The sequence below is a fragment of the Pectinophora gossypiella genome, chromosome 7, assembly GCF_024362695.1.
Source record: "Pectinophora gossypiella chromosome 7, ilPecGoss1.1, whole genome shotgun sequence".
Classification (NCBI taxonomy): Eukaryota; Metazoa; Arthropoda; class Insecta; order Lepidoptera; family Gelechiidae; genus Pectinophora; species Pectinophora gossypiella.
This window is the reverse complement of record NC_065410.1, coordinates 7,888,505-7,904,545: the sequence shown is the minus strand read 5'-3', so window position 1 is coordinate 7,904,545 and position 16,041 is coordinate 7,888,505. Positions and strand designations below refer to the sequence as shown.

The following is a 16,041-nucleotide window of genomic DNA, read 5'->3' as shown; positions in this document are numbered from 1 at the left end:
ATACTCACATAAATAACAGTTTTCTTTGGTAGAAAAACATAAGATATGTTGTATTCTATACTGGTCGGAGTGGAGAAAGGAATCAGTAGTACATAGCACCATGGGCAAAATCGTGACATGTGCGAAGAAAATTCCCAGGGGGACTACTTCGAATAATCCGTTACACATTGTAAAAATACATGTCACATTATGTAAATAAAACCAAAAAGTCACCATCATCAATCAACAATTTATTTTCATGTCTTGTACATAATTATACATAAAATCATAATCAATCAACAATTTATTTTCGTTTCTTATACATGTTATTACAAAGTGAATAGACTAGAAATTGGCGGTGATTTTATTAGTGATCTTGCTAATAGTTAGGTGTCCGGGGGCGCTGTGTATCTGCACCAGGCTCTGGTCCACTTGGTACAGTTTGACGTCCCCCGGCCGCGCCTCCTCTAATCGAACCAGGTTCAAACTCGGCGGGTAATGAACAATGTCCATTTGGTTTTTCAAGCAAAGCGTGCCCATCTGTATGGTATCTTGACTGTCTGTAAAAGAGTATTATGTTAGTTGTAAGTAGATTTCGTTGGCGGGAAAATGGGAAAAAGAAAAGGTTCAGTAAGATCTCTGCACCGGCGTGCATGTATGAAACGATTGATGAATGTGGAGGAAGCAGGAGAAGTACGTCAGGATCGAAGGAAATTTAATTCCATAGTCTCTTCTTACCCCGGTGGGAAATAGGCGTGAGTTTATTATGTATGTTTCAAAATGGGAAAGAAACGTAAGAAATATTATTGTTGAATAAAAAAAATCCTCCTTGATTTTCTTTCGAATTTTTAGAAAAGTTTAATTTTTATTCAAAGGCGATACCATTAATAAAGAACTTAATTCTCTCGATACATCCCACTGCTGGGCACAAACTTCCCCTCAATCAACCGGAGGGGATATGGAGCATACTTCAACGTGCTGCTCCACCGCAGGTTAGTGGAGATGTTTTATCGCTAACAGCCGGGACCAACTGCAACGGCGTAACGTGCTGGCCGAAGCACGGAATCATCTTACTTTATGGGAAAATCAGGTGATACACTCACAGACTTGTCAACGACGATGTAAAGAAAAGAAAGGATGCTTTAACTCACTATCTGTATCCGGCAGTATAACTTCTTCAGACACTTCAGCATCATCGTGTGTTGATTCTACTATAATTTCTTTGGTATCGCCGTCCAACACTTCTATGCTGACATTGTCCATGTTATCACCAACGCTATCCTTCTTACTGAGGTCCATTTCGTCATGTGTGTATGGTCCAGAATACACTACTAGTTTTGGTGCGCGATTGTGCTTCTTCTTGCTCCTGTAACTGTTCTGGTGTGTTTTTAGGTGTTTTACTAATTGAGATCTGGTTGCGAACTTCTGCGAGCATGTAGCACATTCGAACGGTCTTTCGCCTGAAAAAGAGAAATAATAAAATATTATTTTATAGTATTTTTTTAGAGGTAATGTGTGTTTGGTTACAATATACGTGACTGGTAATCAAGGAAACTTCGAGACAATATTTTTCCAAACAGAAATTGTCTAATTTAGTATCTTAACTAAACATGAAACGGGACGTAAATCCACCCAGACCGATGCGTCAAGGTCACATCAAGATCGGGAAAATCGACACTATTAGCTTGAGATCGTGGTTACCATGGTTACGCCCCACCAATTTGCTATTAGACTACGCTATTCTGATCGCCGGGCCCGTGACCTTGGCGCATCGAACAGGATGGATGGGCAAATGTAGTAACGGCTTTAACTCAGTACTGACCAGTGTGGGCGCGGAAGTGTTCCCTAAGGCGCGCGGCGCTGATAAAGCGGCGCGTGCACACGCTGCACTCGTGCGGCCGCTCGCCCGTGTGCTGGCGCATGTGCCCGCGCACGTCCATGCGGGCGAACCTGACAATTGGATTTAATATAAATGCGAGTCTGTCCGGCATTTTTATCGATATACATATAGTCGTAAGACCGAATGTCCTTTTAACATCTAAACATTGCTTTGTTTTGTCTAGAAATATCGGCAAGAGAATATGCTAGGATCTAAAGAACCTAATTTTTCAGGCCTGTTTTGTAGCTAGCCAATCATCATTATTTCAAATAAGATATTCTTTAAAAGAAGAAGAAAAGAAAAAATTGTTTTGTATGTTGTGTGCATAAGTATTCTGAGGTTAAGTAAGCCGATCTTGTAAAAACGGGATGACACTAGGGAGATGATGATATTCTATAAAAGCAAATAATAACGAACCTCTTTCCACAAATGTTGCAGCCGTAAGGCTTCTCGCCGGTGTGTGTTCGTACGTGGCACTTGAGGGTGGAGCCTGATGAGAAGCTGCGGCCGCAGGTGGAACATGAGTACGGGCGCTCACCTGAAAATACGATAACTTCCTTGTAGTTCAAAGATTGTCTGGAAAGGACTCGCTCGTCGTGATTTGTAGATTCCTTCTCGCGTCGCTAAGTTTTTTGCCCAAAGCACACGAGCGCGGTACTACGTACGGCGAGACGCGTCGCGCACGCGCGTCCCTGCCGCCCGCCACCTGTACACCCGCGTTTGCCCTTGCGCTTTGAGTTTAGTACGCGTTGTGCCGTTGTACAAATTGTGTGACGCGACGCGGAAGGCTTGGCGAGACACGCATCTAAGTTTTATCCAACAGGGATTGTTTGGACCTAGTTCTAGCCGGAATGATATCGGATAGACCTAGTTTTATCCAACAGGTAATGGCTGGACCTAGTTATAGCCGGCACGATGAAGGCTAGACCTAGTTTTACCCGAAAACAATCGGCTCGTACTAGGTTTAACCAAGAGTAAGTGGCTACATTTAGTTCCAACCGGCTAAAACTAGGTGTAACATATACATAAACAAATAACTATATACGTATAAATATACATTTATTCTCGTTGTGCGCGTTAGGGTGTACCTTCGAACACCAGAAGTCAAGATCATTGCCGTAAACGCAAAAATTAACTGGAATCTTATGTATTTTTTCAAATATCTAGTTAAAACTTATGTATACGAGTTCATCTCAGGCCTTTACATCTTTATCAGATGATTCAAACAGCGTTTCTGTGGCAGCTTTTTTTTTTGTGTATACGACTTACGTCAGTTATAACTGGATATTTGCAAAAATACTAAAGATTCTAGGTTATTTTTGCGTTTTCGGTAATGGTAGGGATGTCCGATGTTCAGAGAACTAACCGTTATACATTATTTTTAGGTACCTGTATGTGTCCTCATATGCAGCGTGAGGTTAGAGTTCTGTATGAACCGCTTGCCGCAGGTGGCGCACACGTACGGCTTTTCGCCCGTGTGGGTGCGGTGGTGCGTGTTGCGGGTCGACTCGTGCCGGAAACTGGAACACAGTGCATTTCATAACACAGGGTATTATTATAATTAAAACACATAATAACGGGTTCTTACCGCGTTTAAAGCAGGGATATGAGACTCCCGATATTAAACCCTATCTTCCCTGCTCCTCCTTTCCCTGCTTTAAACGCGGTAAGAACCCGTTATTATGTGTTTTAATTTTGATAATGGCCCCGATTCCTGCAGACACCACCTAATTTTATTTTAAGTTATATCCGTCATTTTCATATCCGTCGAAAAGGAAAGGGACGGATGATTCACAGGTCTTAATTTTAGGAAGAATGAGTAAATGAATGAATAACCCGGTCGAATCAAAAAGGTATGTCGCTGGTATGCAATCCGTTTGACGTGCTGTCTACTTACCTGTGTCGGGTTATTGACTGATGTAAAATTTTAGACGGTTGTTTTAGATTTGTCCTTAAAATTGATGTGTGTTCCATAAATTTTATGCCTGTCGATTACCCGTCCTTTTCCTTTTCGGCGGATAAGAAAATGACAGATATAACTTAAAATAAAATTAGATGGTATTTACAGGAATTAGCACCAATAGCCGCTTAAACTTAAAACAATGTACAGGGTATTATTTCCCTAGCATATATATATTGTCCCACTAAGGACTCTTCTCTCAGCTTCCGCTTCTCTTTGTCATGAGCACCTCATCATGTCTCTAGCGTCATTCCGTTTTTCACGGGAAACCTGACCTAACCTGAAGATTTGACAGGTCCGTTTTTTTACAGACATGACTACCGTCTGACCTTCCAACCCGAAGGAAAACCAGCCCAATACAGGTTAGGTTACATATCTCCGAAACGCATTCTTCAGAAATGAGGGTTTCCCCACGAGCACTTTCCAAGTGTAGCAATTAAAAACTTAAATTAAGTCCAATGCACTTTTTGTAATGTTGTAGGTATAATGCTGTGCACTCATAAATTCGATGCGGCAGCGGCAATGAATCGTCATAGATAAATTATTATAATTTAAGCTTATGGTTTTGCAGGCCTTCTTAATACAAGTAAGGGTTGAACCACATCTGCAGTTCATCACACTTTCCTATGCATCTGTCCCTTTCTGTTACTGAGTACCGTCCTTTGCTACAGCGAGAGAGAGCGACCACACGCTTACGCATGCTATCGCCTCGTCGATTCTGCCGCGTTCGAGAGGTGTGATTCAACCCTAGACAGACATTCTTTATTTTTCTTTGTATCATGTTTTGAGAACCAGCCCAACGGGCTTAGCAACGTAAGCACGCGAATCTTTCTCGCCGCAACAGAGATCGTCTGTCTCTTTCTGTGCAGTATTGTGAGAGAGTAACGGGTGACGTATGTCGAGGCGAGAAAGAATCGTGCGCTTAAGGTGCTAAGCCCGCAGAAGTATATATACAGTGTTACTCACGTCTTGTCACAGTACCGGCACTTGTGCCGCTTGTTGTCGGTGTGCACGAGGTGGTGCGAGGCGAGCAGGCGGGCGGAAACGAAGGCTTTTCCACACACGTCACACACGCACGGCCGCGCATCGCCGTGTCGCGCCACGTGAGCGGCTAGCAGACTGCTCTCGCTGTACCTACACGAGTACTACATCATCAGCCCATTAACGTCCCCACTGCTGGGGCACGGGCCTTCCCTATGGATGGATAGGGAGATCGGGCCTTAAACCATCACGCGGGCCCAGTGCGGATTGGTGGTTGAAGAGCGTGGCTCTTAAATTAATGACGATAAATATAAGAGCCACGCTCTTGTCGGTGTAGCATTCTCCAATCTTGTCTACCAAGGACCAATTCTAGACCACAACAACATGGTCATTAGCCTAGATTTTCTCTACGGGGGGCGTCCAGTTGAACTAACCATAAGTAAAATTTTGATAATTCCTTAAAATTTTGACTTCTTAAAATTGGGCAAAGAATGAAATGGAAGACACAAAATTGTTGTCGGTAAGAATTATTATTGCTAGTGGTGCCGATTCCAGTACCCACAATTTAATTTAATTTTAATTTAAAACAAATTAAACGTTTTGTGTTCATTGATCTGGTCAAACTGCATCATGATGTGGCCAACGAATGATATTCTATTTCATGACATATGACCATTTCATGGTCGAATACATCATGAAATGATCAATTGTAAGATCTGGCCACGACGTATGCTTGAATCGAATCGAGTTCGGTCGGTCTTACCTCTTATCACAGAGATGGCAAGCGTGTCGTTTCTCCACTCTCTCTCCAGTATGGACGCGGGAATGTCGTCGTAACGCGTACAACTCTGCGAATGGTTTGCCGCACACCTCACAAGCGTAGCGCTTGCATTCCATGTGCCGCTGAATGTGGCGCCGTAACATTGATCGCCCTGGGAAAATTAAAAAAAAAACACACTAAGTATACACGATGTTAGTGACATCGTAACGAAAACTTCGAGGGATGACCGAGTTGATATCAAGTGGAATTTTCCGTCGCAAAAGTATGAAACTGTAAATAATAAAAAAAAAACTTTTTTCGACGGAAAATTTCCACTTGATATTAACTCAGAATCATGGGCTCAATCATCCCTCGAAGTTTTCGTTACGATGTCACTAACACCCTGTATACCTATACCTACCTCACCACTACCGCTTATGACGTTGGTCTACACAGAAAGCTAAGGCTAGAGTGAATAGGCAATTGCTAGGTTTGGTGGCAAGGATGTGCTGCCGCCAAAGGATGTTTTCGGGGTACCGAACTGAGCATAGTACCCCGCTAGCCACAAGTTGATAGTGTGACTAGGGATCGACGATCCTACAGTGTTGTGTTGGAAGTTGTATATATGCGTCTTGCTGTGTAAACTTCGATACCGCGTTTCACGACCGCTTAAGAAGGCTGCATTATTGAATGTGGCGCCATCTGTTGCATGTGAGCGGAACTAGGTGGCCAACTAGTTGGGTCCGCTACACTAGGTAAGCGTGACCACATCGTCACTTATCATCAGGTGAGATTGTGGTCAAACATGAGCCTCAATTATTAAAAAAAAAAATTCGCGTGTACTTACATGGAGACCCCAATTGGGATATAGTCGTGAGCTAATATTATATTATTAGTTATACATTCACGCCCGTATCCCGTATTGGAGTAAGCAGAGCTGCAAGTGATCAGAAGACAACTTGCATTCATTTTATAAACGTAATACCACTGCTGGTCAAAGTTTCGCCTCATGGTTTAAAAGTATTGGAAATTGCCTCCCGTGGTAACTTTGCCCGAAAATAGACTAGAATGTAGAAAAATATACCCGATTTATGGCATCTTAAACAACAAAGAAAGTGAAAATACTCATTTTAGAGCAAAGTTACCACGATTGGCAAAGTTCGCGTATTTTCCTATAAAATAAAGAATTAAAAAAAAAATTATTATTATTTTTTATAATTGTATGAAATCTCTCACCACCGAATTCTTTGCTGCACTGCACACATTTCCACACGGGGCCAAGCTCATGCACTGGCATATGTAGCTTCAGGTCATGGTCTGACTGGAAGGACTCCTTGCATTGGTTACATGAGTTGGGGTGCCTGGCTTCTCCGTGCTTTCTCTTTATATGAGCCTTCACTGATTTTGAGTTGGGGAACCTCTAGAAAAGAAGGTATCGTAATGTTACATTTCATAGAATATTCAGTTACTGTCATAGAATAAAGACGAAAACTACGTTTAGAACCGTAACTCTTCGCCCGGCACCAATTGGTACCGGGTGCCGTCCTCACCCCCCCTGGGTCTTCCTTTAGTCTTAAATGGCGGTGAGCCGCTAAGGAGTAAGAGGGAGCTTTTCTTTTCGCCGGAAAAGAAAATGACAAGTATAGCTTTAAATAAAATTGGGAGGTGTCTGCATGGGTATGCTCCATACCCCCTCCGGTTGATTGAGGGGAGGCCTGTGCCCAGCAGTGGGACGTATATAGGCTGTTTATGTTATGTAATTGTAGCTTGACATTTGGATCAGATTATGTATAGAATTATGTTGCTACCTATATTGCTTCTCTTTATTTGAATAGAATAATAATGGATGGAAGATGTAATTGTGCCTGGTGTAATAAGAGGGTCATCTATAGGCTGTTTTACATATGTTATGTCTGCAGGAATCGGGGTCAACATAGTGACAAATATACAACTTGAATCTAGGTTTGCTAAACAGAGTCTTCATGAATACTAGATTAACATGCACGGTATTACTGCAGTAATGTAACATAACTAAACAAAACTACTAACCTTAGAACAAAAAGTACATACATGTGATTTCAGATACTTATTTTTCTTCTCAATCACATCATTCAATAATGTTTCTGCGTCTGAAAAAGATGTTAAGGTTTAGATAAATAGAATTTATGATAACTATATAAAGACATAATATTTTAACAAATGTAGTAACATACCAGTTACAGTAACTTCTACGTCATTTCTGAAAAATAAAACAATGTCATAAAAAAGCATTCAATTTTAGAATAAATATAAATGCCATTGTAAATAAAAGTTTTTAATTATGGTTACAAATGATGTTTGAGTATCTCACTTCTTTGTTTTTGCAGCATTCTGCAGTATGCTTAGAGCTACATTATCACTTTCACTTAAGTTTTCTTCTAAATCTTCTAAATACTGGACATCTGAAACATAATAACAGAAATGTTAAATAAAAGCATCACACATAAACATATTACAGGCAAGACCACAAAGAACTAGAAGACAAATGTGTACAGGGATCAAATTACTCAGCACCAAAACAAACTGGCCCGGAGTTTAAGTGGGAACCCTTACATGAAACGATTCAAAAGGATAATATCTAAAATATATTTGTAAATCATATAGTTACATGTTAATGAAGGCAGCCAACTTATGAAGAGGCCTGTCCTACACACCACTAAAAACCAAGTCATAATAACTGCTTCAACCTTGGTCAGTCAACCAATCGTATATTTGGGTACAAAAATGAGAAAAAGTGATTGACTCTTCCCTTATAGTACATTCCAGATCATGCAAGATATATCCAGCGAAGCATTCAAGGCAAATCTGCTATAGTCACATTAAACAGAAATATACCTACATATCGTAAAATAAGCAAGTAAAACAGTATTAAATTATATTTAAGTTTTAGAAAACTAACCATCTTCTAATTCTCCTTCTGCTTTTATTTCTTCATGTGTTACTGCAGGATCATTAATTTCTGGGAGACTATAAACAAACAAGACATTATAATACAATTTTGAAGAAAGTTCATGTTATTTAAAACTGTGATAAATGGAACAGATTCTTAAGTAACTATTCTGGACATAGATATAGAATGGATCAAACTACATACTTTTTTTCAAAATCATTTTCGTTAGTTTCAATTTTGGCAACACTCTCATCCTTGAGGAGTGACTTGAGTGTAGAATCGGACTTGACACATCGGAGCTTGAACTCGTAACTATTGATAACTTGAACCCTGCACAACTCACAAATGCAAGATGGTAAGCCATCATCTTGATATACCTGTAAAAAATCAAGATATAGTATATTTTTATAATATAAATGTTATAATAATGCATCCTCTAACATGATGGACTAATGTTATGGGCGATAGGCTGATCCCTTATCACCATAAGGTTCATCATATCCATCTTAGGACTTCGTATCAACAGTGGCTGCAAGTTGTCTTTGATTACTTGTGGCTCTGCCCACCCCATTTGGGATTACGGGCGTGAGTTTATGTATGTGTATGTGTATAATAATGGACAAGCTTAATTGAGAACACAAAGAGGGGGATAGGGTAAAATACCCCATCCTGTAATAGTGATACAATAAGATTAAAAAAATATAATAAACATCTACCATGCTACACAACTAATTTGTCACCAACTTTTCCATTATCTTGGAAAATAATCAATTTGTTTGTCATGCAATATAACAAAAAAGGACAAATATCATTAGGTACCTAGTTAAACATTTCTAGCATTAATCAAATCTATACTACCAGAAGTTTGAGTGATTACTTTAATGAATATTTGCACCAAAAAACTCACTTGTAGAGCCGTAAGGGAAGTAAACATGTCTGGAAGCGTATCGCCTGTGGCGGGTAATAACGGATAAAGCAACTGGTTATTCTCCGAAAGACATATCCTGCATATATTTTGAATGTTACAATTTTCAGAACTGAGATATTGAAATAAAGAAAAAGGAATCTCGATTTCGTATTCATCGGCCTTCAGTTCGTTTTCAATCTCCATTTTTGTAATTCCTTGAAGTAGTTGTATCACGTATTTCTCATTAAGTAGGTGTAGCTCATCGTGAGGAATTTAGTTTAATAATCACGAAACGAGATTTGTCGCATTCTAAATAAATATTCGCTAATCTTCTTTTCGTACAATTAAAACTCGTCGAACAAAGCTCTCAGTTCAAGTTCAGTTGCCGTTCGACTGACAGATAGTGATTCACAGACTAATAAAAGGTATACTAGGGATTGATTCTCTCTCATTGAAAAAGTTTTTGGTCCATAGACGGCGGGGGATATGTCAATCGCGCCCCTCCCGCACCAACTTCAGCCCCGATTCGCCAGTTTATGACAGCGACAGCAGTTTTCGTGATATTTTCCTGTGTTATTTTTAAAGATCACAGGGCGGATTGAATGTTGTGTTGCAATACGTATGTATGTTAGCAATACGAGAAAAAATCAAAAATAAATATTAAAAATAAAAAAAATATATATTTGATAATCCAAACCAAATACTTAAAAAAAACACTTTACAATTACGAAAAGTTATCTTCCCTTATAAAGTTTACTAACCGGGCTAATTGTGAGAATTAACTTATTGCCTTTGCTCAAAGGTTCAGTTTATTAAAAACTATTAAATGCCAAATTCAATTCTTCCCCGTCTATATCCCTAAAAAATATCTATGGAAGTCGGTCGATTGATACGTAGTATTTTCTCCGTATTTTCTCATTAGTCTGTGACAGATAGATTGACTAGATTGACATTGACAATTGGAGTGGATTGACAAACTGCTTTTTTTATAGCTTGGGTTCCTTTCATTGTTTAGGTAATGTGATTTTGGAAATGTACAGTGAATGAAAATCGGAAAGGATTTATGTCTCATTTATGTACAATACAATACAATACAAAAACGCACACTACCACGCCCGCACACAGAGACACACACACACACACACACACTACTATTTACGCGCGTATATATGGTATTATACGTATTTGAGTATATAATATAATCCAGGCCAAAAAAATAATATCGTCACTGGAAAGGCAAAATTACGTAAACGCCAAAAGGCCATTTCGAGAAAAAGCCGTTTAAAGTTTCATTTTTTCGTTTTTTTATCATAACTTTTTACCTAATTATCCAATTTAGATGATGTCAAAGTAAGGTTACATTGTTTTTTAATTTTCTATGTCCAGCAATACATATTATAACTGTTGGATTGCTATTTTAGGATATAGTGGCGCTTACGTAAAAATGACTTCAGTTTACAGTAAAGCAAATTTACTTAACCGCCATCTGGTTAAAATATTAATTGGAAGCAAAATTACTTACAGCTCTTACGACAATGCATACGAGAACGACAATATTTCTTTAAATATAATAATACTGTAATGTTAGCGGAGTAAAAGTTACTGTAACGACTTTTACACATCTGCTCTCATTATGTAAAAATTGCCTAAAAAGTGATCGATTGATTATGTCAGTTCACCAAAAATTCTTTAAAGTAAGTTTTTGTAATATCTTACATGGGTAAAAAGACGTAAGAGACAAATAATTATTCTTAATACCTCCTTAAACTACTTATTACTTCAATTGATTTATAAAAATGGCTATTAAAATACTGAAGTGCCAGAAATAAAGTTTCATAAAATATAAATAATAGCGTACAACCCGTTATCTGTTTGTAAAAGTTTCTTTTTAACACTTTCAAAGACAGAACGTATACGGACGTTCCGATTCCAAGGTGCCATACTACCTATTATGAACCACCAATGACCCATGGTCTCTGTCCGTGAAAGGGTTAAACGGTTTTATTTAGCTAAACCCGTACGGTATATTTGTATCAAAACTAGATATTGCAATTTAAGTACCTTCCTGTTGTCAGATTGATCTGAAATTTGGTACGCGCGTTTAATTCCGATGTCAATACAATATAATAAAATCAATAACATTATAAATCTAAGATGGCAGCAGGTACATAATGGGGGATTACATATTTTTCCAAACCCCCTCAATATGGGTATCAAATGAAATAGCTACACAAGTAGAATACTGTGATTATGTCAAAATTTAAAATCCAAGATTGCCGCCGTTCCAAAATAGCGGACTAGGTACATATTTTTCTACAACCCCCTCAATATGGGTATCAAAGATAGGACTACACTAGTAGAATACTGTCATTATGTCAAAATTTCAAATCCAAGATGGACGATATTACAAAATGACTGAAAGAAGGATGTTGCCCTTAATTTTGTCATTGTCATCCACCGTCCATAATATGCAGGGCAGCACAGTGGATCGCTGGGTGGGGTCGCTCCGCGAAGCCTGTGAAATCCCCAGGAGGCTTCTGAGCTTCTGGAAGGAGATAGGTTGGCTTACGTAGTCAACAATTACACGCATAATGGGCCACCTTAGAGTCTAAATGCGGAAAACAGAGCCCACTAACATAACATAACATATGCAGGGCAGCACAGCCGACCATGCAGTAGTATATTTGGGCTCAAAATTGTTTGAATTAGGACAAGCATACGTGGCTCTAAGTCGAGTCAAGTCTCTGGAAGGGTCAAGTCTTTTTCATTCCTCAATAATTCCCCTTATTGTTTTTAAGAGTATTTACCACGAAGTTTAATACACTTTTCCATTCGCTCGAACCAGGTATTATTTAACATTTATTCCACTCCAAAGTAGAAGTGTTCAAAATGGCTGACTTGAAAGCGTTGGCCGCTTCTTCACCGCACTGGAACCTTTGACCGCGAAGAGTTTCTTTTTTAATTTTAGGAAATGTAAAGAAATCATTGGAGCTTAGGTCAAGACTGTATGGAGGATGGTCAAGAATTTCTACGTTTTCCTGCTTCAAATAATCGTTTGACGAGCGGTGTGTGAGCTTGCGTTGTCATGGTGCAGCATCCTGCACTCCTGCGCATCATCATGCGTCGCTTTGGGTTAGATTTTCGAAGTTCGGCGATGACTTGTGGTAAACAAATTGTAGTATACCAATCTGCATTAACCGTCCTACGATCTTCAAGTGCAATAATAATTGTCGCAACATGACCGATTTTCTCCACGAAGGTAGCATCTTCTTTGAAGTGCTTCGAGAGCGAACAACTTTAGTCGGCTTTGACTCGTTTTGGAAGACCCAAACTGTGGATTGTTGTTTGGAATCAGGATAATAGCATAAATCCAAGATTCGTCACCACTGATGATGTCGTACACGTGATTTGACTCTCCTCGGTTGAACCTCTGAAGAGTTTTCTTACACCATCTGACGCGGGCTACCTTATGATCGTCAGAAAATGCGGGATGCAACGGCAAACTAGTTTTCTCACACCAAGTGCCTCATGCAATATCGTTTAAATGGTTGTCCCTGAAATGCCTAATAACGCCTCTATTCTCGGTATGTCACATGACGATTTTTGAGGATTAGTTGTCTCACAGCAACGATATTATCTTCAGTGAAGGCGGATGTCCACGCTCGAATTCTAAATACCAGCGTTCGATGGCTCGCAGACATGGCACTTCATCGTGGAATAGAGATTTTAAATGTTTGAAACACTGAAGTCGCAGTAGGCCTCTTCGAAAGTTATAGAAAATTTTTCTTTGTAAGATTCATTTTCGGACATGATCTGACAGATTCAAACCAACGCTGTGACTTAACAATTGCATTAATCCTAATGCTTTCAATTGTTTTGATATTCGAAATTCCAACAAATTTGAATTTTGAGTTCTTAATTCAAACTTGGCGCTAAATATGCAAACGACAGAACTTAAAAAGTATAACAAAGTCGCTGTTTCTGTCCCTATATCCCTATGTACGCTTAAATCTTTAAAATTGCGCAACGGATTTTGATGCAATTTTCTTTAGTAGATAGAGTGATTCAAGAGGAACGTTTATAGGTATGTATAATAACATCCAATAAATAGTGTAGAAATACTGTTATTTTTGAGGATTTTAATGTGATGTCGTAAATAATTTCATTTTTCCTCAGCATTGCATCCGAGCGAAGCCGGGTCGCTAATAAATTATAAAATCAATTCTAAAATAGTTTTACTTTTAGATCTATTGTTCAAAATATAACTTCCTGGGAAACTTACTGCTAGCCCACAAACTTGCTTAATAACAGCATAAAAATGCGAAGGCAAATTTACGTACACGCCTTACTTATTCTAAATACTGTAAGTCAAAATTACTTATTCGCCATTCACTGCATAAACATGCTAAGACATTTTTTTCTTATACGCCTTACTTATTTTAAAAGCTGTAAATAAAAATGACTTATACATAGTCTATTTTTTATTTTCAGTAGTCCAAAATTACTAATAAAATGATACTATTCAAACTATAGAATGCCAAATTTACTTAAAGTTAATATGTAGTTATTATATAGGACCACAATATTACTTATACACCAGTCACGAAAAAAACACCAAAATCTTGTCGTTTAAGAAACTGGAATTGAAAAAAGTCAACTATTTTCAAATTTACGTAAGCGCCAAAAAAGTGCTCGTATCGCAATGCTACCCAGACACATCGACGCAGAATGAAACGCTGATTCCGAATATATAAAAAACCCAAAATACCTATTTTGGCGCTTACGTAATTTTGCCTTTCCAGTGACGATATTATTAGGTATTTTTTTGGCCTGGATTGAAAATTGAATATGAGATTTAAAAACGAAAAGGCTGCATCGATATTTTAAATCTATGAAATTGGTAGAATTTATGTTATATTTATCGTTTTATTAATTTTATATTTGTTCTGTAATGCTTTTTTTCTGTTATGCTCCATTATTTACCAACTTTAGCTTTAGGTAACCCTAAACCAAACCGTCAATAGGTAGGTACTTACTGAAAAACATGAGCTTCACAAACTAATAAGAAGTCTCCTACCATGATACCCTAGCTTTTCTTGATTATTGGCTAGATGGAGTATACTCCGTACTTCTGTTGCTGGTTTACTTGTGTCACTATGTGTATTTTGAACACCGGAAGACTATAATCAATCATTACCGTCATCAAAAATATATCTTTTGTCTTTTTGCAAGTATCCAGTTAGAACTTATGTAAATTAATGGCGACACACTTATAAAAGATCTAACCGAATATTTGCTAAAAGGCAAATCTTTCCGGGTTATTTTTACAGTATTGAAATTATTTCCGGTGTTCAAAAAGCAATCACGTAGTTATGTGTTCACGCCTGTAATTTCTACCGGGATGGGCAGATCCATAAGTTAGCAGATAGGTTGAAGCCACATTGTTGTCGGTGTAGTATCCTTCATTCTTATCTCAGAGTTCTTATTCATAAGCTAGCTGACTCTTCTCCTTTATTTGGAGTCGATGGCAAATCTAATTAAAACACGAGTAGAAGGTAGATCCATTATTACTCCACTCCAATCTCATCAGTCATCCCGTGATCATGGCACTTGCAACAGTGTCGAAATATCGGGAGTCTCATATCCCTGATTTAAACGCGGTAAGAACACGTTATTATGTGTTTTAATTATGATAATAACCGCGTAAAACTAAAACAATAGATAGTACCCTTCCAGCATTTGGCTACGGACGTAGCATTGTCAGTATCCAGCATCAAGCCGTCTCTCGTGTATGTGGTAGAGCAAGACGGAGAAGACATGAGGAGTTCCATGTTTTGAGGAACCGTTCCACATTCACACTTTAAGTTGGAATTTCCTATGAATCCCCACTTGGAAAAGTTTTCCTTACTCCGACCCACCTAAATTATAAATGATTGAGTCAAAGATTAATTATAAAATGCTGATAGCTAAAGTAAATCAAGCTCGCTCCAAGCTTTTACCGGTGCGAAGCGGATTGTCCCATCTACCTATTTAATACCTGTTTATTCTGCTGAAGGCGCACATGATTGTCCATTCCATAATCGATTACTACTGTACTCCCAATTTACCATAGAACTATATTATGTAATTTCGATGTATCTATTAGGTATGTTCTTAAAATTTCATCATTGCTGCCTCAGGCGAAAGGTTAGGTAATCAAACCACATTGATAATTTAAGTATGAATAAGTAGATAAGTATTGTTTTAGCTACTCCGGAATGTTGATACTGTAATGACACAAATAATGTACTATTTGTTTATGATAAACATTGCTGTTATTGCCGTTAATTAACATGCCATTCACTAAAACCATGATCCTATACTTATACAAGTAGGTACTACTTACTTACGAATTTATTTGATTATTTTACGTCATCTTTTAGAGTGGGGCTGTTACGTCGACGAGAAGTATTTGTAGCGGACCCAACTAGTTGGCCACCTAGTTCCGCTCACATGCAACAGATGGCGCCACATTCTTCAAGCGGTCGTGAAACGCGGTATCGAAGTTTACACAGCAAGAAGCATATATACAACTTCCAACACAACACTGTCGGATCGTCGATCCCTAGTCACACTACCAACTTGTGGCTAGCGGGGTACTATGCTC

General features: G+C 38.5%; 1 protein-coding gene across 1 annotated transcript; it reads right to left on the bottom strand.

The window, feature by feature from the left end:
* Positions 1–209: 209 nt before the first annotated feature.
* On the bottom strand, positions 210–9,798 carry LOC126368012 (zinc finger protein 436-like). The gene is made up of 14 exons (XM_050011857.1): positions 9,396–9,798; positions 8,693–8,865; positions 8,498–8,565; positions 7,910–8,000; positions 7,773–7,798; positions 7,609–7,688; positions 6,796–6,979; positions 5,563–5,731; positions 4,785–4,952; positions 3,248–3,378; positions 2,276–2,396; positions 1,802–1,929; positions 1,131–1,439; positions 210–539 (listed from the first exon to the last, which is right to left on the bottom strand). Exons 1-14 carry the CDS (start codon positions 9,597–9,599, stop codon positions 325–327), a joined length of 2,067 nt encoding a protein of 688 aa, XP_049867814.1. The 5' UTR covers positions 9,600–9,798; the 3' UTR covers positions 210–324.
* Positions 9,799–16,041: the final 6,243 nt, after the last annotated feature.